Source organism: Garra rufa, chromosome 23 (genome assembly GCF_049309525.1).
Source record: "Garra rufa chromosome 23, GarRuf1.0, whole genome shotgun sequence".
Classification (NCBI taxonomy): domain Eukaryota; kingdom Metazoa; phylum Chordata; class Actinopteri; order Cypriniformes; family Cyprinidae; genus Garra; species Garra rufa.
Window position 1 is genome coordinate 29,857,508 of NC_133383.1, and position 27,052 is coordinate 29,884,559.

Below are 27,052 nucleotides of genomic sequence, written 5' to 3' on the forward strand. Positions count from 1 at the left end.
GCAGCTCTACATGCTTCTCCAGTGTGGTCACATGCTAGCATGGAACCGTGTTCAGCGATAGCTAATGCCATGGTGGCCTCAGCCTTTTTAGCAGAGTCAATTTTTTTAATCATAAATGCCAGGCTTTTTTGGGTGGAACTATCATAAGGCTTTGCCTTTTGAGTGTGTTTTTGAGTTGCCTTGTGTTTTCTTACATCACTAAGTTTGGCATAGAAATCAGCCTTACAATACAAACAGTATGCCCGTGTATTGTCTCCAGTAAACGGCTTTAACCAACCTTTGAATTCAGGGTTTGATTCCCACTCCTTTCTGTATTTTTGTGTGTACAGTTTAGACATGATGAGCTAGCTAGCTAGTTTAGCTTATGTCACAGAAAGGCACAAACACGACGAGATAAGTAAGTGGACCAGACGAGTAAGTGACTGAGGCTGTGTGAGTCAAAATAAATGCAGCTTTTTATTTTTGTTAAGTGATTTAATTATTTTAGACAAAGTACATTTTACATTTTAAATCCCTTGCTGAATGCAAGACAGGGCCGGATCAGCCAGCGGCGGCTTCACGCACATGATGCGCGATTCATTTGCAGTCAGGACACGGAGGGGTGAACATCTCCGCGCTCTGACTGCAGCTGGGAGGGGCTGGTGCACGAGAACTGGGCCGCCTGTGAGTGCTTTGCCACGGGGGACCGGTCAAACGGCAGCACCCGCTGCTCGTTGAGAAGAGTAAGAACAATGTGCGGTTTCACGTCAAAAAGTCTATAAAAGTCTCCAATAACACCGGTAAAAGTCGTTAGATTTGTCGCTAGTCGCTTTTTTGAAAATGTGTCGCTAGAGGGGTCTGAATACTCGCTAAATATAGCGACAAAGGCGCTAAGTTGGCAACACTGACCTCGCACGCTGACAACAAATGCTGCAGTGTTGCCTCGTCACTTTAACAACACTGTTGCCGCGGGTTGTTTTTCATGTCCGCATTGAAGTGATCCAAATAACGTGTCTCACTTTCGAGACCGTTACGGACGGCAGCGCAGCTGGAACAGATCCGCGCTCAAGCACACAATATGCTGAAAATTGCCACAAAGATAAATAAATAACACTGAACGTGTCGTGCCGGAAAGAGAAAAGCGTATTTAAATTATATATTAATAAACTAGTATATTCTGAGTCAGTGTAACAAAAATCCTTTTTGGACGCGCCTTTAGATAGAAATTTATCTTTACGGATTACAAAATGAGAGAGTTTTTGTTTTCTATTTGTTTTATTTCGTTAAGTAATAATTAGTGGTGGGCATAGATTAATTTTTTTAATCTAGATTAATCTAGATTAAATCTTGAAATTAATCTAGATTAATCTAGATTAAAATGGCTAATTTGAATTATGCTGAAGGCATTCAGAATATGTGTGCTACCCAAATAATGACTAAAATTAAGTCTTTGAGAACTGGTTTCTCAAGCCAGGTGGCGCATTAGACCAGGCGCTCATCTCCTGTTTCCAAAATGCATTACAAACTGCTTGACAATTGCATTTACAACACAATTAACTATACAAACTTGTGTAACCAAGTACTTCTGCGCAAAAGGCTGTACGACGTGCGCGTTCCAGTAAAATACACAGGCGCGCGGGTATGGATGATGTGATGATGCGTGCATCTTCCAATAAACTGCGTTGCTTTTAGAAGCGTCAATTCAGTTGTTGCATATAGTTTAATGTCTTTATTTCAGGATTATCAAAGTAAATTATAACTCAAACTTGAGATTTTACTGGGGCACAGCAGATTTTCACTGGGGCACGTGCCCCAGTAAAAAGGGTCTAGCAACGCACGCACCTGCCCTGAAGCGGCTTCATAACTGCATCCATGTCTCCGCGTCTCATTTGATGTGGTCATTTCACAGAAGTTGAAGACTCGTTCTCGCCTCCTACAGTGCAATTCAACTAGATATACGTCATCCGCGCTAAAATATCAAGGTGAAAGTCATCATATCTTGCGTAGTTTAGACCCAGCTCCCAACCCAACTTTGAGAATAGATTAACGGCGATATTTTTTTTATCGCGCGATATGAGTCTCACGTTAACGCAGCACGTTAACGCCGATAACGGCCCACCACAAGTAATAATGTAAAACTATTTTATACGTTTTGTGAAGTGCACACAAATAAAAGTACGCTACACCCTTTACAGTACCGAATGATGTATTACTCTTACCTTTGTGAGCAAAAATTACAGATCATTTTCAATTGCTTCCACTGAAAAAAAATGCACTGGCGCCCATGTCCTGCGTCTTTAGCTTCCATTCTCTGCACAAACTATTGGATATGCGCCTAATACCCAGTGTTAATTTCGTTGACGAAGACTATGACGTAAAATATTCGTCAACGAACATTTTTTACAGACGAAAACTAAATAAAAACTAAATAAAAAGTCAGATATGATGACGAAGACGATGACGAAATTTAACTGACACTTTAGTCAACGAATAAAAACGAGAGGAAAATGTTGGGGCGGGACGAATGGAGAAGAGATCCAATAAGAACTACCCTTTTGTTTTGTGGGGAAATCCAATCAGAGCGAATCTTTTGAGGGCAGGTTGATCTAAGTTGGCAAAGCCATTTTCAAAAGCAGCGGTTTTCAAGTTATGAGGACGTTTGTTATACATTATATTAGTTATACTTTATACTTGGTTACACAGACTTGGTTACAAAGCTTTGGTTAATTTAAGTTGACTTTTCTCGTTAGCAACACGCTAACGTTTTGTGCACGCAGTCCGAGGGCAGCGGTATGTCTCATGAACAGACAGACAGACAGAAGTGTCAGAGCTTGGTCTAGGACGAAAACGAAGAATTGACATCTGGTCAAACTTCACATATGACAACAAGAGAGTCTTTAAACCATGTGGAGTAAAAATCGCTGGGAAAAACACCACCAATTTGAACATAATTCAGGGACAATGCATATCTTTTTCAGGAAGCATGTATAGGCCTATTGTTTAGGGAGAGCAGGTCTTATGGTTATTTTTTGTGAAAAAAAACTCATGTTTTTGACATTTAATAAAATAAATGTTTTTTTTTATTACAACAATTAGATATGTGCCTGTATTCTCTATATGCTTCCATATATTGTAATGTACTTACAATTACGTGAATTATGAAGAAAAATCTGCTAATATTTAGTCTATTAAAACTAGACTAAGACTAAAAGACTAAAGACTAAACTAAGACTAAAACTCTTATGATATTTAGTCAACTAAACTAGACTAAGACTAAAAGATTTCACATGACTAAAATAGGACTAAAACTAAATGGTGTATTATTCCAAAGACTAAGACTAAGACTAAATCAGAATTTGTTGTCAAAATTAACACTGCTAATACCGCACATTTATATAGGTTTAACGTTTAAACTAACATTGTTTTATACTTGAACTATTTTATATCTATAGATTTTAGGCAAATCATGATGATTTGAGTAGGCAAACTGATCAAAAATCCAGAATTAAATACCTGAGGCTGCTATCACATTTATATTTTTGCCCTGTACATTACTTTGATATCACTGTGTTAGTCACTGCTTTTTCAAGAATGAATCCAGCATAAATATGCAGATGTAATTCCCTAAACATGGCAGCGTGTATGTGTCCGAAAAAAGACAGTTTCATACAAATTCTGAATGGACTGCAGCCTGGAAAGTATCGCGCCATCCCCCCTCCTACCCCCTAATGTCGCCTATGGGTATAAGTTTAGAGCACCCTCATTAATTTAGGAAGCACCCTCAGTGATTAAGTTCTGGAACCGGGCCTGGCTCAGAGTAATAAATTATCTCTACCATAAACTTACTCATGCCCCTGCCTGAAATGCATATAAGCTATCTGTAGAACCTATTTTGATTTCAGACAGCAAGCCTCAAAGTGCAGAGTCAGAGACAACACATCAAGTATGGGGGCATTTCCCATATAAGCACATAATACAACAAAAAGGTGGTTATCTCTCTCTCTCGCGAGCGCGCGTTGTAATAAGAACCCGCTATATCACTTAACGTTTGCGTCGGATATTAACGAGTATGACACGCTTGATTAACGATTATTCGTTTGTGTTACTGGTAAGTAGAATCAATACTTCTAGATGACCACTGCTATGATTTTGCCTGATTAGATATTGTCAGCTAACACTGATCTCTCTCAGACACCTTCCCTATTCTCCTCACACCACAACTTAATTTGTCTCCTTTGACCGTTGTTCTGTTTAATCCTGGCATGTCCCTGCTCTCTTAGCCACATAGCAGGCTCATAATTGTGTCTGTGGCTCGTCCTACGATTGTAAATAAACATTTTAAATGTTCTCTGCGTCCGAACAGTCATTGCAATCCATTTTTTCCCTATGGTTTACATTGACCGCTCTCCCTCTCGTGACGTCACTGCCGGTTTTGCAGTTTTTCAGATGCGGAAGTAAAATTCCGCACAAAAACGACTCCAGAAGCCTAAATAGCGTATTTTGAAGTATATTTTAAAGAAAATCTGGTTCCTACATTCTTATTCTATATATCAATTCACTGGAGTCTCAAACCTGCAATATGCCCTTTAAAGGATGCTGGACGTTCGCTGTAGTTGCGGGCGTTGGTGCGTGGATGGAGATGAGGGAGGAGCTCCTGCGGGTACTGCTGGGGGTAAAATAGGAAAACTCCTATGGAAAAGGCAACTGTTGTGGCAGTGGGGCACTTTAAAAAGGTGGATGAGGCTCCTGCGGGAGCTGAAGCTGCTGCTGAAGTGCGGGGGAGAAGGCTAGGGGCTTCGGAGGGAGCAGGTTTCTGCGTAAGCAGGCCCTGCTGCAGCAGAGGGAGTTTATTAGTTGAGGCTCCAGCAGGGGCGAACGCTGCAGCTGCAGTGTAGGAAGAAGGCTGAGGGCTCCTGCAGGAGCTGGCACTGCTGTTCAGGGATGAGGGCTTGAGGCTTCTGCGGAAGCGGGCTCTGCTGTGGCAGATGGAGGTTTTTAAATAGAGGCTCCAGTGGGAGCGAATACTGCTGCTGCTGTGTGTGAGAAAGGCCAAGGGCTCTTATGGAACCTGGCACTGCGGTGCGGAAAAGAGGGCTAGAGACTAATGCGGAAGCCGCCTCTGCTGCGGCAGAGGGAGGTTAAAAAAAAAAAAAAAAAAATAGAGGCTCCGATGTTGGAAAAAGGCTAGGGGCTTCTGCGAAAAGCGGGCTCTGCTGTGGCAGAGGGAGGTTTATGAATAGCGGCCACGACAGGAGCGAACGCTGCTGCTGAAATGTTGGAAGAAGCTAGCTCCTGCGGGAGCTGACACTGCGGTGCAGGGAAGAGGGCTAGAGGCTTTTGCAGAAGTGGGCTCTGCTGCGGCAGAGGAAGGTTAAAAATAGAGGCTACAGCGGGAGCTAATGCTGCTGCTGCTATGTGGGTAGAAGGTTAGGGGCTCCTGTTGTGAGCTGGCACTGCGGTGTGGAAAAGAGGACTAGAGGCATCTGTGGAAGCGAGCTCTGCTGCAGCAGAGCGAGGTTAAACATAGAGGCTCCAGCGGGAGCGAATGCTGCTGCTGCTGCTATGTGGGAAAAAGGTTAGGGGCTCCTTAGTGAGCTTGCACTGCGGTGTGGAGAGAAGAGGACTAGAATCTTCTACGAAAGCGAGCTCTGCTGCGGCAGAGGGAGGTTAAAAATAGAGGCTCCAGCGGGAGCGAATGCTGCTGCTGCTATGTGGGTAGAAGGTTAGGGGCTCCTGTTGTGAGCTGGCACTGCGGTGCGGAAAAGAGGACAAGAGGCATCTGCGGAAGAGAGCTCTGCTGCGGCAGAGGGAGGTTAAACATAGAGGCTCCAGCGGGAGCGAATGCTGCTGCTGCTGCTATGTGGGAAGAAGGCTGGGGCTCCTTAGTGAGCTGACACTGCGGTGTGGGGAAAAGGGCTAAAAGCTTCTGTGGAAGCATGCTCTGCCGCGGCAGAGGGAGGTTAAGAATAAAGGCACCGACGGGAGCGACCGCTGCTTCTGCGGTGTGGGAAGAAGGCTAGGGGCTCCTGCGGGAGCTGACACTGCGGTGCGGGCAAGTGGGCTAGAGGCTTTTGCGGAAGTGGGAGGTTAAAAATAGAGGCTGCTGCAGTGTAGGAAGAAGGCCGAGGGCTCCTGCGGGAGCTGGCACTGCAGTGCAGGGAAGAGGGCTAGAGGCTCCTGCTGAAGCGGGCTCTGCTGTGGCAGAGGGAGGTTATAAATAGAGGCTCCAGCAGGAGCGAACGCTGCTGCTGCTGTGTGGGAAGAAGACAAGGGGGTTCTGCGGGAGCTGGCACTGCGGTGCAGGGAAGAGGGCTAGAGGCTTCTGCGGAAGCGGGCTCTGCTGTGGCAGAGGGAGATTATAAATAGAGGCTCCAGCGGGAGCGAACGCTGCTGCTGCAGTGTGGGAAGGCTACAGGCTTCTGCTGAAGTGGCCTCTGTTGCGGTAGAGGGAGGTTATAAATAGAGGCTCCAGCGGGAGCGAACGCTGCTGCTGCAGTGTGGGAAGAAGGCTAAGGGCTCCTGAAGGAGCTGGCACTGCGGTGCATGGAAGAGGGCTAGATGCTTTTGCGGTAGCGGGCTCTGCTGCGGCAGAGGGAGGTTATAAATGGAGGCTCCAGCGTTATAGGTTGGCGGGTGGGGTGGGTCTTTTGTATACCTTTATTGAGTAGGGAAGTCTGGGAATTGGTAATTTGGGTCGAAGGTGAGCCGTATAGAAGTTTATGAAAAAATTGGATCCCGCTAAGGTATCCTTTAAATGGAGCTGACTTGGAGGTAATAGCTAGCAGGGAGAAGTCGGTAAACGATAGCTTGTAAGCCCCGTTTGTAAGGGGGCATGTGGATGCGAACCAGCGGCCTTGGAAAACACCACCGAAACCGATGGAGGGGGAGACTTCTGTAAACAGTAGGAATCAATTAGGGAAGAAATCAGGTTTTTATATAAGGATAATCCGTTACATTGTTTAAGGAAGGATATCCATAGACTGAGTTCATTGCGGCATGGGTCAGTTAGGGATATTTGGTCCTCTAGGGCGTGGGCGGAGGATGTGAGCGAGAGAAGATGAAGGATGAAAGGGCGGCCTTGCGGGATGATGTGCATTGCGAAATTTAAATGGCCTAAACGGATAAAAGCTCGTGCTTGGAACAGCTAGGATTAGTTAAGAGAGAGGAATTCGCCAGAATGGTTCTATAGATTTTCTCTTTGGGTAGAGAGGCCTGGAATTTTTTTATTTTTTTTTTGTTGCCAAAAAATTCAATAGAAGTGCTGCGGCCTTGGGTTTGCCTTGGGCTAGGGGAAACCAGAGCTCTGCGAAAGATGTGCGGCTGGGGAGGAGTCAGGGGGCAAGATGATCAGAAAGTCGTTTAGGATATGAACCAGAAACGGTATGTCATGATTGTTGGAGAGGATCCAGCAAATTGCCTCTGACAACATGTTGAAAAATTAAGGGCTGCTTCTTCAGACGAAAGTGAGGCAGTGAAGTAATATTTATTCTGCAAGCAGACGCTGAATAGGTGCCAAAATCTGGGTGGATGGGCATGACTTTGAGGTAGAGGCGAAGTCGACTTTGGCTAACCAAGCACAGTGACCTTTTTTTTTTTTTTTTTTTTTTTTTATAAGGAGGTTGACTGATTCAGGTTAGGCAAAGGCAGACTGGAGATTGGGGCAGATAAGGCTTTAAAAGGAATCAGATTGTATAATTAAAACATGTGTTATAGAAATAACACAGCTTTTTAGTAAAATCAACGAAATGAATGAAATTATTTGAAAAAGATTTGTTTATTTGCTGAATGAGACACAAAGATCAGAGTCGGTAAAAATGATCCGACCTCACGCTAGACGTAATCCCTGTAATGGACGAAAGAGGGGAAGGGGAGGAATGGCGGGCGCTGGGGCTTGCGCAATTAGTGGAGGGATGTTTGTGTGGTTTTGGATGGCAGTGCTGCCGGCCAGGGGAAGGAAAGGGGAGTGTGGTGAGGCATGGGCTGTGAATGGGATTTTTGCTGCTTGCGGTGGTGAACTCACGCTACCGCGGCGGCTTGAAGAAGCTGCTGGGTTGTGATCGAAGCCGTGAGCGGCGGGCTGGCGTTCGCTTTGGCAGCTCGGCGCAGGATGTTGGCGCTGGGGCTGGCGAGCGCTTGCCGCAGACCTGCCACGGTCCATTTCACTGTTGCTGGAGCGGATGAGAAGGAAGAGGCGTCTGAAGACACCCGGGAAGGTCCCTGCGTTAATTGGATAGGGAGACTGATTACAAAGGGTGAATTGGCCGTGTTAATTGTCTGCGCGAGCTCCTCCCGGAACTTGTTAATAAAACATCACTTTGTTGCTTGTATTTCCTGAATATTTCAGTGTAGTCTGGCAACTTGTAACTTGTGCACTTTTCACATAGAAAGACTGAAATGGCTGAATTTGGCAAATGCTGTGGCCAGTAACTGTTTATTCTCTGCAGTCAGTTCTCCAGACTAAGGTGATGCAGACAGTGGTCAGTGTGACTAGAAAGTGCTATAGAGTTTTACGAAAAAAGCAAACCTAAAAACTCACATGAGAATCCACACTGTTTGCAGGTGTAAGGCTTCTCTCCAGTGTGGATTCTCATGTGAGTTTTTAGGTTTGCTTTTTTCGTAAAACTCTTTCCACACTGTTCGCAGGTGAAAGGCTTCTCTCCAGTGTGAGTTCTCCTGTGGGCATTGGTGTGTGGGAAAAGGTGTGTCCTTTGACCTTTCTTTGGTGAGGACAGATTTTCAGTCTGTGAGCCACTAATAGATTTTTCTTCCATTTTGATATCAGGATGTTCTTCATTTTGATCTTCCTCTTTCATTTCATTCAGTTCTTGATGCTCTTCTTTCAGTGTCATCAGATCTGAGGTGAAAGAGACAAAGACCAGTTAATGCCAGTTTAATGCAGCAGCTAGAAAAAAGTTCAGTAAACAAGAAAGCTTTAACGGCCACATGAGAATTCACACTGGAGAGAAGCCTTTCACCTGCAGTGGGGGCTGGATGCTGCACAGGTGTTATGAGGTATGGGGGAAGTGGATAGCCACTGTCTCCCAGCAGCCAGCTATCCCCAAAGCCACCAGAATTGGCCCATACAAAAGAGTCATGTGTGCTCCCAGGCCATCTTGCAACAATGTCTTTTAACATCCCCTGGTGATTACACACTATTTGGACATTAATAGCTGGATAGCCCTTCCTGCAAATGTATAATGGCTCATTTACAACAGGTCTAGCCACTGGAATAAGGGTGCCATCGATGATTCCAATTACTCTGGGGATGCTGGCAATGCTATAAAAGTGACAATCGGCCTGCTGGATTTCTTCTGGTGTTTTGGGGAAAATCTGAATGTCCTTTAAAAGCTGTAACTGCAAAGGTTTTACTGCTGTCACAGTTTTGCTGATCGACGACTTGCTGAGACCTAGGTCATCTGCCACCACCTCCATGAAACTCCCAACAGCATAAAAATGGAACTTAAGGCAAAGTTTCTTCTTGTGTCCCTCTGAAGGTGTGGTTTCACCATCTGTAGTAGTTCAAGGATCTTGTTCCTTGGAAGCTGGAATTTTCTTAAGAATGCATCATCAGATAGAGGTGTCAAAAGTACACACATTCTTTACTTAAGTAAAAGTATAGATACCTGTGTTTAAAAAGACTCTAGTAAAGGTTGCAGTATTGACTACAATTTTTACTGAAGTTGAAGTAAAAAGTATAGGCTCTAAAACCACCATTTTAGGGAAAAGTTTATTGGACTCCATGTTCAAGTGCAAGCAGAGCAAAATTAAATGACATGAATACAAAAAGCTCTTTTGGCCAATCTTTTACACATACAAAAAAAAAAAATTGCGCATGGAGTTCAAAAACTTGTTTTGTTGAAAAAAAAAAACTTGATATGCCAATAGATATTAATAAACAGAAATATTATCCATCAACAACACACTTCGTGACCAACCTATAACTAACTTCAAAACAGCAGGAGATCATGTGTAGATCTTTGAGTGCATCTGTGAGAACTGCCCACATGCTTATTGACGCTTCCACTTTTAGCTCAGTCAGTCAGCTGCGAGAGCGCTCCGAGGTTACGCGTTTTCTACCACTCTTGCTACAAGGAAATCTATTATTTCATGATCGTTAATATCTTCTTATGGGTCTAGTCTTTTAATTCATCCACATTTTAATGAGTTTTATTATGAATAAAGTGTTTAAATGGCCGTGGTTTCAACTGGCAGCTTATTGACGCTTCCACTGATAGCTCAGATGGCTGTAAGAGCGCTCTGAGTTTAAGCGAAGAGTCAGTAAACAACCAGTCGTGATCACGTTAATTTGACTGCTTTAATTATGGAAAAAAAAACTAAAAGGTCTATCAAAAGAACAAAGTCATAAAAATACGGTCATAACAATAAAATACTGTATTTCCTTGCAGTCAGAGTGACAGAGAAGGTGTTACACTCTCAGATCTAAAACCATTGAGACTGCCAGCTACCAGCCCGCCACTGGCAGGTCACGTGACCTGCCAGAATCGGACTGGCAGCTGCCACCAGCCACTGACAGGTCACATGAAGATTGAAGTTTCTCTGTGTTTGTTGTATTCTTGGTTAAGTCGCCATTTTGAGTGTTCAGCACTTGTGTTGTTTCAGTGTGTGCATGTGCATGAGTGAAATGGAATACAAGAAAATAATTATAGCAAATTAATATTTCAAGTGCAATGAAATCCCAAGTATTTCCTCTGTGAAATCTGGTCTTTTCAGACTTCCTGGTATCTTGATAATTGGTGTTTGCATTTTAGATACTCTTTCAATGTGATCTATGATCATTATTAGAAATGTAACTAAGATTCTCAGTATATATATCTATCTATACATTTTCTTATGCAAGTATACCTATATTATGATCAAAAGTATTTTTGCAAACTTATCAAGTGTTCTCATGGATTTGTTGTTGGTATTTCACAGAATGCACTTTGAGTGTTTGGAAGTGTTGAATATTTTTCAGAATTTGAAGAGAATTTAGCTCAGTAATAAACTGAATGCCGCTGTGGAAAGACGTAACTTCTTTGTCCTCTCGTGTTTTTACAGTTTATTCATAGATTCACAGTGCCTAACGCCTGTGTATCCTTTGGCTGCCGACCCAGAATCCCCTAGGTCTGAGGCAAAAGTTTTATGCTTGGTGCTATGATTTAAAAGTTGTTGGCTGATTTTCTTTTTTTTTTTTTCTATTCATCATTTTATGTTCAACGTCTTGTGGGTGTAAGAGCTTACAAAAACAAATGCACCAACAGGATTGACTTTTCTGTGTGTGTTTACATACGTTTTTAAGCGTGAACCAATCAGTCTTGTATGCATGGCACATATTATTGAGATGGATGGGTCAAATGCGTTGCGAAATGGCATAATATGTAAACGAAAAAACAACACTGATTTGAAAATGTAGGGAGTAGAAAGTACAGATACTCATGCTAAAATGTAGAAAGTTGGCACAGAAATAAGTAGTGAAGTAAAGTATAGATACCCGAAAATTCTACTTAAGTACAGTAACAAAGTATTTGTACTTCGTTACTTCTCATCTCTGGTCCTGATATAAATTACAGGAGCAGAGGTAATTCAGTCCATCAGTCATGTAGCTCTGGTGCAGCATCGCAATGTTCCCGTCACTGAGAATGAGTTGCTCTGGTGTGGTGGCATTTTACTGAACCTTATTGATGAAAATTTACCAATGTTGCTTACCATTGAAGATTCCCTTATGAAATCAAATGAGTAAAAGAGCTCAGGTGAGAACACAACACTCTCTAGTCACCTGTAAGTATTCAGCTTTTTACATTTCCTCCTATATTCCCATATTCACACTTAATGGGACCCAGGTTATTACTCCAAATACCAATATTTTATTACCTATTTGAATGAAACTTAGAATCATTGCTCACATGCCATTTTCATTTGATGACTTTATTCATCTGCTCTTTACTATTACATATTACCATCAATCCTCCATCTTCAAGTACTTTTGCTCACTTGCAGCAAAGGCTTCTCACTGGTGTTATTTCATGACTCACATCAAACTGATAACATAAACATACAGTTCTCTCAGGTGTGAAACCTCATGTGGTATTGAAGTGCTGCTTTATTTCTGAAACTCTTTCCGCAGTGACCACATATAAATTACTTCTCTCCAGAGTGAAGGTTCATGTGCCTGTTAAGGTTTCTTTTTTCGTTGAAACTTCTTCCACATTGCTGGCAGGTGAAAGGCTTCTCTCCAGAGTGAACTCTCATGTGTCTGTTAAGGTTTCCTTTTTGGTTGAAACTTCTTCCACATTGCTGGCAGGTGAAAGGCTTCTCTGCTGTGTGAACTCTTATGTGGTCTTCTAAGTGGTGTTTATGATTAAACCTCTTTCCGCACTGAGGGCATGTGTAGGGTTGCTTTCCAGAGTGAATTCTCATGTGGATTTTAAATTGTTGTTTTTGTTTAAAACTCTTTCCACACTCAGCGCATGTGTAGGGTTTCTCTCTCACATGAGTTGTCATGTGGACTTCAAGGTTTCCATGTTGATCAAAACTCATTCCACACTGATCACACGTGTGAGACTGATCTCCATTGTGAATTCTCATGTGTCTGTCAAGGTTTCTTTTTTGGTTGAAACTTCTTCCACATTGTTTGCAGGTGTAAGGCTTCTCTCCAGAGTGAACTCTCACGTGTCTGTTAAGGTTTCCTTTTTGGTTGAAACTTCTTCCACATTGCTGGCAGGTAAAAGGCTTCTCTGCTGTGTGAACTCTTATGTGGTCTTCAAAGTGTTGTTTATGATTAAACCTCTTTTCGCACTGAGGGCATGTGTAGGGTTGTTTTCCAGAGTGAATTCTCATGTGGACTTTAAATTGATGTTTTTGACCAAAACTCTTTCCACACTCAGAGCATGTATAACGTTTCTCTCTATGGGTTCTCATGTGGACTTCAAGGTTTCCATGTTGATCAAAACTCATTCCACACTGATCACACGTGTAAGACTGTTCTCCATTGTGACTTCCCATGTGTCTGATAAGGTGTCTTTTTTGGTTGAAACTTCTTCCACATTGTTTGCATTTAAAAGGCTTCTCTCGAGTGTGAATTTGTAAGTGGTCTTCAAAGCATTGTTTATAGTTAAACCTCTTTCCACACTGTTGGCAGGTGTAAGGCTTCTCTCCAGTGTGAACTCTCATGTGTCTTGTAATGCTTTCTGTTTGATTAAAACACTTTCCACACTGATGGCAGGTGAAAGAACTTCTTCCCACCTTTCGATTTATTTCTCTTAAGGAAGTCGTTTCAGTCTGTGAACAACTAAAAGATTTTTCTCCATTTATGAAATCATGATCTTTCTCTTCCATTTCATTCAGTACTTCACTTTCCTCTTTCAGTGCCATCAGGTCTAAGGTGAAAACAAACAAAGTTTGACTTAACAAAGTGAGTGTGAAAGCGACGGCTGTCGCCAGACTTTATTTCACATACGTCATCATTACATCTATTACAACTATTATTTACCTATTTCACATTAAAAATTTTACTCAATCCTAGCAGTGAATATTAACATTTAAATATCAAATGACACAATTCTTTAAATGCTGTTTTTAAATAAAAGTAAAAAATGGTCTTTAAGAAAATATTAAGATAAAATCTGGAGGAAGGTAGACAGTGTAGAAAAACACCTGCCAAAGGCAAATTAATTGAGAATAGGATAATTCAGCTTTAAGAATGAAAACCAACCTGTTTGTTCCTCAGTATCTTCACGTTTGACTCTGAATGTTTCTTCAATCTTCATGTCTTCACTCTCCTCTTTAATAAACGCCATCTTTATAATAGTGTGCCACGTGGATCTCAGTTGCTCCACCAGTTTTTTTTTTTTTCTGTGTTTGGAAACTTTTTCCTGTTTAAGATGACAATAATTATCAGAAAAAAAGAAAAAGAAAAGAAAAAACTCAATCAGCTCTGGTTCAGTAGTCAGTGCACTAGTAAGGGAGTCAGAGTGATAGTAAATGAACTTAAATGATCTGATTAGACAAACACTCAAAACTTTAACTTACCATTCATGCATTTAATGATTAGTATATTACATTTAGTACATTAAATAAATTATTACAGTATCTTTAATTATTATTAGTATAATTATTAAGTATTAATCATTCTAAATGCTGTTTTATTTTAAGATGGCCATTACAGCAGCAACAACAAAACATTTGCAGTTGTTTGTCAAAGTTGTCATTACTCATGTTTGAGTTTGTTCTCGTCGTACTGACTCTGTTTTGAGCAGCAGGTCTCTCAGCGAGCGGCGATTCGAAACAGTGAATCATTTTGTGAATCAACCGACTCAATTGACTCGGAGTTTGTAATTCGTGTTTCTGATCTGAATCACTAACATAGAGAGACATCGGACGCTGTGTGGATGCGCTTTAATAACGTTCATCATTAGATAGAATATTACCATGTTGCATACAAAAATTATTACGTTTACATCGCTTGTAAGCCATATAAAACAGACTAAACGTATGGTATGAATTTAAACACTTCAAAGTTTAAACAATAAAGACTACAAACCTTTCTTCAGCTGAAACACTGATGCAGGAGCGGGGTGCAGCCTTATGACGTCATACACCAGATCAAAATAAAAGTCCTGTTCACGCGCTTCTGTGTCAACAATCCGAAAAGTGCATTGATTTTTACAAAAAGGAAACAGGGGCCAGTCGGTGATTTTATTGCCCTCTGAATCTAGAATGTTGGTGTTTCAATGCTGAATCCACAGTTTGAATGCTTGTTGACCACTGCAGAACACAACTGTTGCTTCCCTGTATTTGCATGTACTTGTAATATGCAGTGTTGGGGAGTAACTAGTAACGGCGTTACGTAATTTAATTACAAAATAAATGTAACAGTAATTCGTTACAGTTACTGAGAAAAAATGTGTAATTAAATTACAGTTACTTCTGAAAATGTTAAAGATTACAAATAGGGTTACATCTAAAAATTTTCTTTAAAAATCTGGGAAATGTTGAGTAATATTAATCTGTTGCTTTGCCTGTTTTTGATATGCAGGATGCCTTCTGCTAAGGCCATTTAATAAAGTGGTGCTATTCTGATGCTTTTGATTGGTTTTCCGGTTTGAATTTGCGACGCACCACTTCTGCCAATTACGTTAATACCCTTTGCCAGTGCATTCATCGTCCCCTTTGTGTATTCGAGATCAATATTAAAAGCATTCATAACAAATTTAGCCTGCTAGCTGCCTTTACCAGACACACTTGTATTTGTGAACCCTTTCACAAAAAAAATATCGCATTTTCAAACCATTTTAATTTTGAGTGTCATTTGTAAAAATCAGTGTTTAGACTACTGCGTGATTTTCAGCTGAAACGTGACTAATGATTTGAAGGATGAACATCCGCTGCAGTTTTGTTTATTTTCGAAAAATATAAATCTTATTTTTCTTGAGGGCTTGAAAGTTTTTATAATGATCGATGTTGACCTAACATGCCACCTAGTGGACAAATCTCTCAATTAGTTTGTCCCATTTTGTCCCAGTTGGTCATTGAATCTAAGCAGTGTTTTAGATGAAATGTAACTTTATTTAAAACAATAAAAAATAAATTTTATGACACAGCTACAATGATGGAGTCTGTTTGGATTTGGCAGTAGGCCTATCTATTCTAGAATCTATTCTTGCTTCTGTTAGTGAGAAATAATTATTAGCCCTGTGTGGTATAATGATTTCCCTTCACAAATAGTGGTAAAAAAAATTTACTGGGCAATTTTTACTATTTTTTATTATATCAGTAAGAAGAAAAAAAAACATGTTTTTACTACATTATTATAATCTAGAATTGTGTTTTTTCTTAAATTTAACTAAAAATAATTATTTGGTTTTGTAGAGGAAACATTCAAGAAATCTTTTTTAAGATTTACGTTTTTTTTTCAAGGCATTGTTACTTGCCAGTGTGTCCTGTCAAAGTTTTGCAAAAATCTGATTTTGTAACAACAGTAAACAATTTTTTTGTTATAAGGTCTGGTTTTGTGGTGGCTGTACTTTAAAATTAAATTAATATAATCTTAATTCAAGTGATGAAAGATTTTGAAATTCTAACAGTAAACAGAGTGCTACTGTAAGGTCACACCTGCTTGGCATAAAATTGAAATGATTTAGTTGAAAATATCCATTAGAAACTTAAAAGTAATCAAAAAGTAATCAGATGTAATCAGTTACTTTACATTTATAAAGTAATTGAAAAGGTACACTACTTATTACATTTTAAATAGGGTAATTTGTCATTTGTAATCTATTACATTTCCAAAGTAACCTCCCCAACACTGGTAATATGTGCACTTTTATTACTGAAATGCTGAGAAATATTTACTAGAACAATATTTCTTCACGGCTTCACCTCAGTGAAGGGAGAAAGAGGGAAATAAGCAGGTAAACATTACAAATGGGCCATTAAAACAATACAATGCATATAATATAGCCTATAATTAGACACACATTAAAAATATAAACCAAGCAACTTTAGGTTTACCTTATTTAAATAAGAGGCTGCATTATAACTTATTTCTACTAATTTTGTAATATTTTACAAATGACAACAATCATTTTGAAATTCATTTCAATAGTCTATCTATCTCCCTAGTTTTTAAAAGATTTAAATAATCACATGATTAATAGAATATTAATTTCATTTTAAATAAATCTTACTTACTAAATTAAATTATTTTACTTGTTTTATTCCAAGAATAGCCTGTTACATTATTACACGTGAGCAGCAAAATCCCTGTTTCGTAGGATCATAGAACTCACTCCTCCTCTGTGAATAAATCACCATCTGAATGCATGAGATTCATCACTGAGGTGCCATGCGGATTTATTTCACATGAGAAACGATTTTCAGAATATAGAGATATTTAGCACCCTTCCATTAACATAACTATTAGACAGTTAAAACACATTTGTGAACAAAGATAATTGATTTTGTGTAGTGCACTATTAGGTGTTTTATTTCTTCATATGTTATGCCTTATGTTTAACTTTGTTTTTTTTGGTTCCTTCAGGATGCAAAACAACAATGTTGTCAAAGTGAAGTTCAAAGACAGCAAGAAATACATTTTTTCTTCAGAACCTTTCACTTTTCAATCATTTTTGGAATGTGGTAAGAGATAAACTTTTACTTTGTTAATATAATTAATACTTTTCCCTCTGAAAAATTACTTTTCACTAGTAATATATTAAGTGTATGATTGAATATTATGGGGTTAAAAAATAACTGTTGTAGTTCATTTGGCATGGCTGGATTTGTCAATTTGCCATTGGTTTGTCTTCCTTCAGCTGCCAACAAATTTGATGTTCCTACAATGAATGTTAAAGTCTTCGATGACTCAAAGACAGAAGTTGATGAGGAAGCATTTGACTATCTGCTGACACGACCAGATCTTGGTGTCCTAGAAATTTTCATCCCAGGCACAGCAGACCATGATGGTAAATAGTTTGACATGCTTATCAAGTTTTGTGTTTATTTTCAGTTGTCTAGCATGCTACCACAGTAGCATAACATACAGCTGATGAGGCAGTGGTGAAGGAAAAGATGAGGTTAACACTGGCCTATCGCAAGAAGCTGCTGCATGATCCTAAAGAGTCAACTGATATTCTATAAATTTTCCCACGATGTTAGACTTAAATTCTTTAAACATAAAAACATACGTTATACCTAACGTGATACCTACTTTAATTATCTTTGGCAGATTGATCAAGATTTTGGACTCCTATTTGGTGATGCGACCTCTGTAAAGTTGTTGGAGAAGTGGTCTACCAACATAAAACCAAAGGTTATTGCACAGAGCCGTGGCCTCACACAGACTAGTGAGCTCCAAGACCTCATCCAAAATGCTGAAGCCACTGAAGTTGAAGAAGGTAACTATATTGTGGTATACCTTACATTTTTTAAGAGGGACTTATGCAATCAGGATAAGCAAGAGTTTTAATTGTGCTCACAACTTTACCCATTAGACATGCATGATTCTTATGCAACACAGACAAGCAGAATTAAAATCAACATAACATTTCTACTCTGATATTTTCGCAAGGGCCTAGTACAGGAGTCGCAGTTTTACCGTTCGAAATTGATTTCATTTAGGAGTCTGAAATAGCCTGGGTGTCCCCATACTGCCTTGCGCAGCGCGATTTTATTCACGCTTCTAGTCAGTCTGGAAACCATGGACCTAATTTTCACCTAAGATAGGGAACCAATCACAAAACGGGGAGGGAGCAGCAAGACGATGACGCCTTCTATGCGACTCACCTTAGCAGTTGGTTATTAACTTAGCTTATCGTTAGCATAAGCGGCTAACGCTAATATGCTGGGCCTTAGAACGATTTTGAGCTATTATACTTTAGCTGTTGCGGCACGGCAACTGTCGCGTCCGGTGTAGACACGGTGTATAGTGTTCTAAGTTGTTTAGAACGCAAGTTTTTTTTATTTTGAATAAAGAGCAACTTTTGGCGTTCGCTCTACATACGTCATCCGGTATAATTGAAACGATTGGCTATGAGCTACGCACAGGCGCATTTGATAGACATTCGTATCGCCCAATAAAAGGCTCTGGGCATTCGTAAACCACGCCTCAAATACGAGAAAATGAACATGTGGTTCCCAGACCACGAATCATGACGAAGTCATAACGTGGTCTGGTGATAGCCAGGCTAAGTCTGAAACAGACTTACTTAAAATTAAGACGAAAGCGATTGATTAGAAACATCTTTTGTAAACTAAAAAAAAGTCCAAATAAATGAAAAAATAACTGAAATAAAATAATAATTATCAAAAAATAAATAATAATTTTCATAATCATTACGCTCTCACTCCATAGCGGAAAAATAATAAGGACTGCGACTTGAACAGCATCTGCATTAAATCTAGGCTACTGTATCAGTTTTAGGCAAAATTATTATTATTATTTTTTTTTGTAATACAAGCAATCAAACCAATATACTAGAGCTGATTAATCGTTAAAAGATTGAGATTCAAACACCCATGTGATCTCATTTCTAAATGACAACAATTCCCCATGTCTATTAAACCTTTAAAGTCTTAGGAAACATTTAAATCTGTACTTGCACTGCCACTGACACAGAGAGAGCAGTCATCAACACCTTCACAAACAATCTTCAAATTCCCATAATTTATATTATCACAGCAATAGTCTGATTAAAGCTCATAGGTTGGATATGAACATTGATGTCTATGGTAGAGATCAAAATAGAGCACCTCATCTTTTGAAAGTAATTGGTGCTTCTAATAATGTTTGCCATTGCATTGTGTCGCCACTAGATGGAAACAAGTAACTGTTAAAAATGCTGATTCATCCAGTAATGTTTTTATGCATGAGTAATTTATTCATTAAAACCACTTTTTCATAAATTTAATATTAAAAATTGGTGTATTAAATATATTATGCATTAAATGTTGAATAATTCATTCAAATGAATTAAAACTGAGTTTAGCTTAGTTTAGAATTGCAGGGAAATCGTGATCTCCATTTGATCTCTAAAATAAAACTGAAACTAAACTATATAAAAACTAAATAGAAATGATTTTACAAAAGAAAGCGAAACTAAAACTAACAAAATTATTAATGAAACGAATAAAAATGAAACTAAATCTTATTGCTAATTTGAAAACTATTAAAATAAAACAAATTTAAAAAAGCAAAACTATAATAACCTTGGTCTGAAAAAAACAAAAGCATGGTTGATATGTTGTAGGTAAAGTTTAACTGTATGACCTCAGTTCAATATCCGTAGAGGTTTCATTTAAATGTATCCACACATCTGTAGTCATGAAGACTAGGCCATAAATGTGCATATTCCAAGGGAAGTTAAGCCAAGGTAAAGTCAGTAGGTGGGGAGTTCACCTAAAAACCAAAAAAATTGTGTTTGTGTTTTCTGGGTGTCTATACTGTAGGTTGGGACAGCGACATGTGTTCCATTCTGATGATGGTTCACCTTTTGCCACCCTCGAGTCAAGGCCGCAAAAGACCAGGAAAGATCTCGGCAAAACAAGCGTGTGATCGCCTTGTGAAATTCATCAAGGTGAAGCTACTGATTAAGTAGATCAATAATGTTCTGTCATTGTGTGAACTTGAATTTGCTTATTTCTTAGATTTGCTTATTTCGCTTAAAGATCACTTGCCCCCCATATTGTTGTTCTTGTGCTGTTCTTTTCTACTTAGCACATACTTATGGCACTTTTCCACTACACAGTACCAGCTCGGCTCGACTCGCCTCGGCTCTGTTTGGTTTTCCACTGTGTAAAAGTTGTACCTGTACCTCCACAATTGTACCTGGTTGTCATAGCGACGCTGCAGGAAACTGCCGTGACGTAATCTTCTACGCGACACACACCCACTGTCTGCACCTCCTCGTTTGACCACGGCGTATTCTTCCGAGTTGCCATAATATGTAATGGATTGGATATGTCACGCAATCTCTGGCCAAACTTTTTAAAAATGGCGGGGTTATTCTGGATACTATTGCTGGCGCGTGCAATGATGACGCAGTGAATAGTGACGATTCTCTCTGACCAATCAGCAGTCTGCTGTGTTTTCACGTCACATTTTAGTATCGCCTCAGCTCGCTTGGAACCTCGCCGGAGGTGGTACGAAAAAAAGTACCTGGAAGCCGGTACAGGTACAACTTTTACACAGTGGAAAACCAAACAGAGCCGAGCCGAGCCGAGGCGAGCTGGTACTGTGTAGTGGAAAAGCGCCATTAGTAACAATCTGTTAGAATCTCTTGGAAGTACCGTATGTAATACAGAAACTTTGGTGGAAGACATCACTGTATTTTTATCATCTATTTATCTTTATCATGCTGTATATTGATTTTAACTCTTAAAGGGATAGTTCACCCAATAATGATAATGTGATGTTTATCTGCTTACCCCCAGGGCATCCAAGATGTAGGTGACACAAACAAAGATTTTTAACTCAAACCGGTGCAGTCTGCCAGCCAAATAATGGAAGTGGATGGGCACCATTCCTTTAAAAGTAAAAAAAAAAAAAACATGCACAGACAAATCCAAATTACACCCTGCGGCTCGTGACGAAAACCATCGTTTTTTTGCGAGAAACTGAACAGTATTTATATAATTTTTTACCTTTGATACACAGCCACGTCCATCTGTCCTGAGCACGAGCTTTTCATCCGGCTTGTCACCTGTGAACGCGCTCTGGCGTAGTTTACGCAAACACCGGAAGCGATCTGTAGCGTGTATACGACACTCATTGTTTCCACAGTGCACAGAGATTGTGGGTATAGCAGCTATTCAAAATGGTAATTACTTGCAATTATCCCAGATTGTTCAAACCAGTTTTAAGCTAAAAGATTACTTTTGCTTGCGCAAACTCATCCGGGACTTTTCACCGATTTACCCTTCCGGTGTTTGCGTATACTACGCCAGAGCGCGTTCACATGTCACAGCCGGATGAAAAGCTTGTGCTCATGACAGATGGACGTGGCTGTGTATCAAAGTTAAAAATGATATAAATACTGGTCAGTTTCTCACAAAAAAAAACTATTGTTTCGTGTCTTAGGACATCAATGTATCATTGCCACAGGGTGTCATTTGGATTTGTCTGTGCATGTTTTTTGTTTTTTTTACTTTTAAAAGTTTGGTGTCCGTCCACTGCCATTATTTGGCTGGCAGACCGCACCTGTTTTCATTAAAAATCTTTGTTTGTGTTCTGCTGAAGAAACAGAGTCAACTACATCTTGGATGCCCTGGGGATAAGCAGATAAATATCACATTTTCATTTTTGGGTGAACTATTTTTAAGTCACATTAACACTAATGTGTTTTCATTCTTTCACAGACTGGTACCAGTATCCAAGGGCACTAAAGTAGAGTCCATTCTTGGTTTATTGTAATTGACCAGCATGCTCTCCCCTGTAAGGCTTCTAATTCACTGGCCTGTTTTGATGAGCTCTTCAAGGCTCACTTTGTCTTTGGCATCTCATTCTGTCAGGAATTGACCAATGTGTATACCTTTCTGCAAACCACTGTCTATGATATAGATGTTGAAACCACCAAGGTGAATCCCAGAGTGGCTGAGATGAGAGCTAGAATTCTCCTGTGAGCAGATGATGATTTGTTTCATTTGTAAAAAGGGTGCCCTTATAAGACACTTTAAGTTAGTTCATGGCCTTTTTCCAGGAAAAAGTCTCAAGTTAAAATGTGCTCAAAGAGGTTGTTCACATGTTTACCATAGTTTTTCTGGATTACGAAAGCATCTCAGCAAGTGTTGTGTAATTGACAGTTCACGCCTTGATTCTGGTGAAAGCCCATCCACCACCAACTCCATTTCATTAGATGATGTAGGTGTTTTAACGAACCAAAATTCACCTTGTGAGTCTGCACTCCTAAAAACAAATAAATAATTGTGCATCAGTGGTAGCTGAACTTAAAGTTGCTGGTGTCGCAGAGACAACTATTAACTATGTTGTTGGTGCTCTAGAAGAAGTGATTGGAGACATTCATTGTGAAACTCAGACTGCTTTTCACAGATTCTTATCTTTAGAGGAGCCCTTAAAAAGTGTTGTTGAGTCTCAAATTGATCAGTGTTTTGAAAAAATGCAAAATCCTTTTGCGGCATTAAACACTGAGAACAAGAGAATGCAGTATTTTTCAGACAAATAGGGCAAATTAGATGCTGTTGAATATGTTCTCGGAACAAGATTTGCGACTCGGCGTAACAGAACAGCTGGAACTTTTGCTCAAACAGTAGTTAAGTATAAATTTTCATATATACCCATTCTTGAAACATTACAGTCTATTTATAAGCACCCTAACATTACAGATATGATAGCGAGAGATTCACAACAAAGACTAGATTGTCTTTCTGACATACAGGATGGAGAATTCTTTAAGAATCATGCCCTCTTCTCAAAACAAAGACATGCAATTCAGATCCAGCTTTTTTTTTCTTTTTCTTTTTTTTTTTGATGAATTTGAATGCTCAAACCCCCTTGGATCAAAACGAGGAATACATAAGTTAGGAGCTATCTATTTTACCCTTAGAAATAGTTCCCCTAAATACAACTCGAGTTTGCTAAATATACATTTAGTTACTCTTTTTCATGCACAAGATATCAAAACATATGGGTTTGATAAAATCCTAGAGCCACTTGTCCGAGACATCTCAACACTGGAAATCAATGGAATTCAGATTCCTTTATTTGATAATACAGTTTATGAAACCATTGTCCACGTTACTGGTGACAACCTTGGTATCCATTCCTTGTTTGGTTTCGTGGAATCCTTTAGTGCTAGGTACTGTTGCCGCTTTTGCCTGCTAGAGAAAGAGGACTTTCAGACAGTATTCAGTGAAGATAGTCCAAAGATGTCAGTGCGAACTAAAGAACTTCATGCTGAACACTGTCAGAGAATGCAGAGCAACCCCACTCTGCCTAATGTAATGGGTGTTAAAAAGTCTTAAATTCGCTTCAATATTTCCACACCACTGCACATTTTTCAGTTGATATCACGCACAACATATTAGAGGGGGTTGCTCAATATGAGATGAAGTTACTCTTTCAGCACCTGATTAAAAATTACACTACATTAGCAGAAGTAAACCAAAGAATTCAGAGTTTTAACTATGGCTTCATGGAACAAAACAACAAACCTCCTGGTGTACAATTAAGAGAGGGTTTCAATGACTTAGGCATAAATGCCACTCAGAGCTGGTGTTTACTGCGTCATCTGCCTATCATATTTGGAGATCTTGTGTGTCCTAATGATCAATACTGGTATTTGTTCATTTTATTGCAAATGGCTTACCTTTGGCAAACATTCGATCCAAATGACATGACTTTAGGTCCCAGGAAAATGGTCCCATTGAATGAAATGGAAGTTGGTACTGAGATGGCTGAGAAACTTAATGTGCCTATGTGGACTAAGGTCCTAAATGTGAAATGGGTCAAGTGCTGTGGAAATACTTATTGGCAGGGTTGGCGTTTTGTGTTCAAGTTCAAAATGACATGTCTGTATTTCATGTAATCCAGAATATTGTTATTAAAGATGAGCACATCCTTTTAATGACAACTGCACTGAAAACGTTATGTTTAGATGAACATATCCATGCTTACAAAGTTTTACATACCGTAGAAGCACCTTATGTTCTGGAAATTAAGGATATTTTGCACCACAAGTTGTCTGACATTCTTATGTCTTATGGTTGTGATTCTGATTTGTTTATTGTACCATATAATTTCATGTAATTTTTCTTCATCTCCGTCATTTCTTTATTTCCGCTCGTTATATATATATATATATATATATATATATATATTATTAATTTTGTATTATTGTTTTCATAAAAAAAAATATTTCATGGTCTCAACACGTTGGCACATTCACGTTGACAAATGAATTAAGTGTACAAATGTTGTACAAAATGCAAATGTTATTTAAAGAGAAGCTTAAAAAATACAATTGTGAGACAAGAGTTTACGGTTTGTTGGTTTTATTTTCAGACAAAAATCAAAATCAAGCTCTTGATTTTAGGGATTTTTAAGGGGAAAACATGAATGGTGTAATTCAGAAGAATAACTGTATAGAGTTAGTTATTATGTGTAGTTTACTCATAACTGATAGTAAACAACTCTGGAGAGGAGGTAAATTTGAGTAGAGCAAATTTGAGTTTCCTCTGAACAGAGTTAAAAAGTAGCAGAGTCATTTTCTTGTAGCTCTAAACGGAGTAAAATAGTACAAGAGTTGATTTCAAAATACTCTGAATAGAGTTAAATATTGCAGGAAAGAGTCAATTATTAACTCTGCATTGAGGAAAATTAACTCTGGAAAAACGACTCTATCAGAAGAGTAACTTTTACTCTTTTTAGAGAGGGACCAAATGTTATCTGTCATAGAGTAAAATTTACTTCAATTTGAGTAAATTTTACTGTGTGTACTGTGATAAAAGAGGATCACAATGCTGAAAAAGCACCTTTGGATTTTAAATCAAAATAACGGATAAATGTTGTGTTTGTGGTAAAGAGCCATGGATCAGGAACGGACGCTGTGTGAAAGCAAAACGAGTCCGTGCTGCTTCTGCACTGCATACGTAAAGCACACGGACTGCATACGGAGTATGTGTGAAACAGGCGTCAGACAATCTCTGGTTCCATGAATTACGCGTGAGAGATAGAGCGATGGCTGCTGCTAGCGAACAACTTTCTTTCACATCGGCTTTGGCCGCCACTCTGAAAGACTTGAAGTTAAGCTTTTCCACAACACACATGCAAGGAACTCTCTTTTCCGTCGCTCTGACTACGTCACCTTCTTCGTTGCTCTGATTGGTTGTAGCGCTATCCTATTGCGTGGAGAGGGAGTTTGAAAGACAACCGTTTATCCCGCCCCTCCGGTTGAGCCCTGTCTATGGAGAGTGCCCAGACCCTACATTTATGTGGGTCTGGCTTGTCAGGCTAAGTGAAGGGCTTTTCTCCAGTGTGAATTCTCAGGTGAGCCTTTAGGTTTTTATTATGTGTGAAACTCTTCCCACACTGAGGGCAGGTGAAAGGCTTTTCTCCAGTGTGAACTCTCATGTGAATCTTTAGGTTGGTTTTATGTGTAAAGCACTTTCCACACTGAGAACAAGTGAAGGGCTTTTCTCCAGTGTGAATTCTCATGTGGCTGTTAAAGCCTTCTTGTCGACTGAACATTTTTCCACACTGTTGGCAGGTGTAAGATCTCTCTCCAGTGTGAATTCTCAAGTGAGATTTTAGGTTTGCTTTAATCGTGAAACTCTTTCCACACTGTTTGCAGGTGTAAGGCTTCTCTCCAGTGTGAATTCTCATGTGAGTTTTTAGGTTTGCTGTATTCGTGAAACTCTTTCCACACTGTTCGCAGGTGAAAGGCCTCTCTCCAGTGTGAACTCTCATGTGAGTTTTTAGGTTTCTTTTAATCGTGAAACTCTTTCCACACTGTTCGCAGGTGAAAGGCTTCTCTCCAGTGTGAATCCTCATGTGATTTTTTAGGTCTCTTTTAATCGTAAAAATCTTTCCACACTGTTCGCAGGTGAAAAGCTTCTCTCCAGTGTGGATTCTCATGTGAGTTTTTAGGTTTCTTTTAATCGTGAAACTCTTTCCACACTGTTCGCAGGTGAAAGGCTTCTCTCCAGTGTGAGTTCTCCTGTGGGCATTGGTGTGTGGGAAAAGGTGTGTGCTTTGACCTTTCTTTGGTGAGGACAGATTTTCAGTTGAGTTTTCTTCCATTTTGATATCAGGATGTTTTTCATTTTGATCTTCCTCTTTCATTTCATTCAGTTCTTGATGCTCCTCTTTCAGTGTCATCAGATCTGAGGTGAAAGAGACAAAGACATGTTAACGCCAGTTTAATGCAGCAGCTAGGGCACTTACTAGTCACACTGACCACTGTCTGCATCATCTTAGTCTGGAGAACTGACTGCAGAGAATAAACAGTTACTGGCCACAGCATTTGCCAATTTCAGGAGTGTCAGTCTTTCTATGCGCAAAGTGCGCAAGTTACAAGTTGCCAGGCTACACTGAAATATTCAGGAAATAGAACCAAGTTAACAATTCAACAAGCACCTGTTGATTCAGAGCAAACTATACTGGATAATACCACCAAACAAGCTTGTGTCTACCTCAGCTTGTACAAAGAAAGTTTCAGTTTTACATCTTATGATATTCTTTATAAAAAATAATTTATTTCTGTAGAGTTTGACATTTTAAGGATCAAATTAATTAGATCAGCTTTGAGAATGAAAACCAACCTGTTTGTTCATCAGTATCTTCATGTTGGGCTCTGAATGTTTCTTCAATCTTCATGTCTTCACTCTCCTCTTTAATAAACACCATCTTTATAATTGTGTCACGTGGATCTCAGCTGCTTCATGGGATTTTTTTCTGTGTGTTTGTACACTTTGTCCTTTTTAAGATGAGAATAATTAACAAAGTAAATTATTAAAAAAAAAAAAAAATTAAAGCAAACTAAATCTCTGAGTTGCATCTCAATTAGCTCACTAGTCCAGTAGTCAGCACACTGGTAATGGAGTCAGTCAGAGTGATAGTTAA

General features: G+C 39.5%; 1 protein-coding gene across 1 annotated transcript; it reads right to left on the reverse strand.

Annotated features, from left to right (window-relative positions):
• Nucleotides 1-11,949: 11,949 nt before the first annotated feature.
• On the reverse strand, nucleotides 11,950-26,904 carry LOC141299001 (uncharacterized). Its single transcript, XM_073829284.1, has 4 exons — nucleotides 26,752-26,904; nucleotides 25,448-26,313; nucleotides 13,691-13,835; nucleotides 11,950-13,355 (listed from the first exon to the last, which is right to left on the reverse strand). Exons 1-4 carry the CDS (start codon nucleotides 26,834-26,836, stop codon nucleotides 12,118-12,120), a joined length of 2,334 nt encoding a protein of 777 aa, XP_073685385.1. The 5' UTR covers nucleotides 26,837-26,904; the 3' UTR covers nucleotides 11,950-12,117.
• Between the last annotated feature and the right edge of the window lie 148 nt (nucleotides 26,905-27,052).

What these genes read in the sequence shown, in the direction of transcription:
- LOC141299001 (XM_073829284.1), bottom strand. Translation starts at nt 26,836, where the DNA reads ATGGTGTTTATTAAAGAGGAGAGTGAAGACATGAAGATTGAAGAAACA. An exon ending in AGATACTGATGAACAAACAG is followed by an intron (nt 26,314 to 26,751) that starts GTTGGTTTTCAT and finishes CTTTCACCTCAG; the next exon opens with ATCTGATGACACTGAAAGAG. An exon ending in ACACTGGAGAAAAGCCCTTC is followed by an intron (nt 13,836 to 25,447) that starts ACTTAGCCTGAC and finishes AAAGTTTCCAAA; the next exon opens with CACAGAAAAAAAAAAAAACT.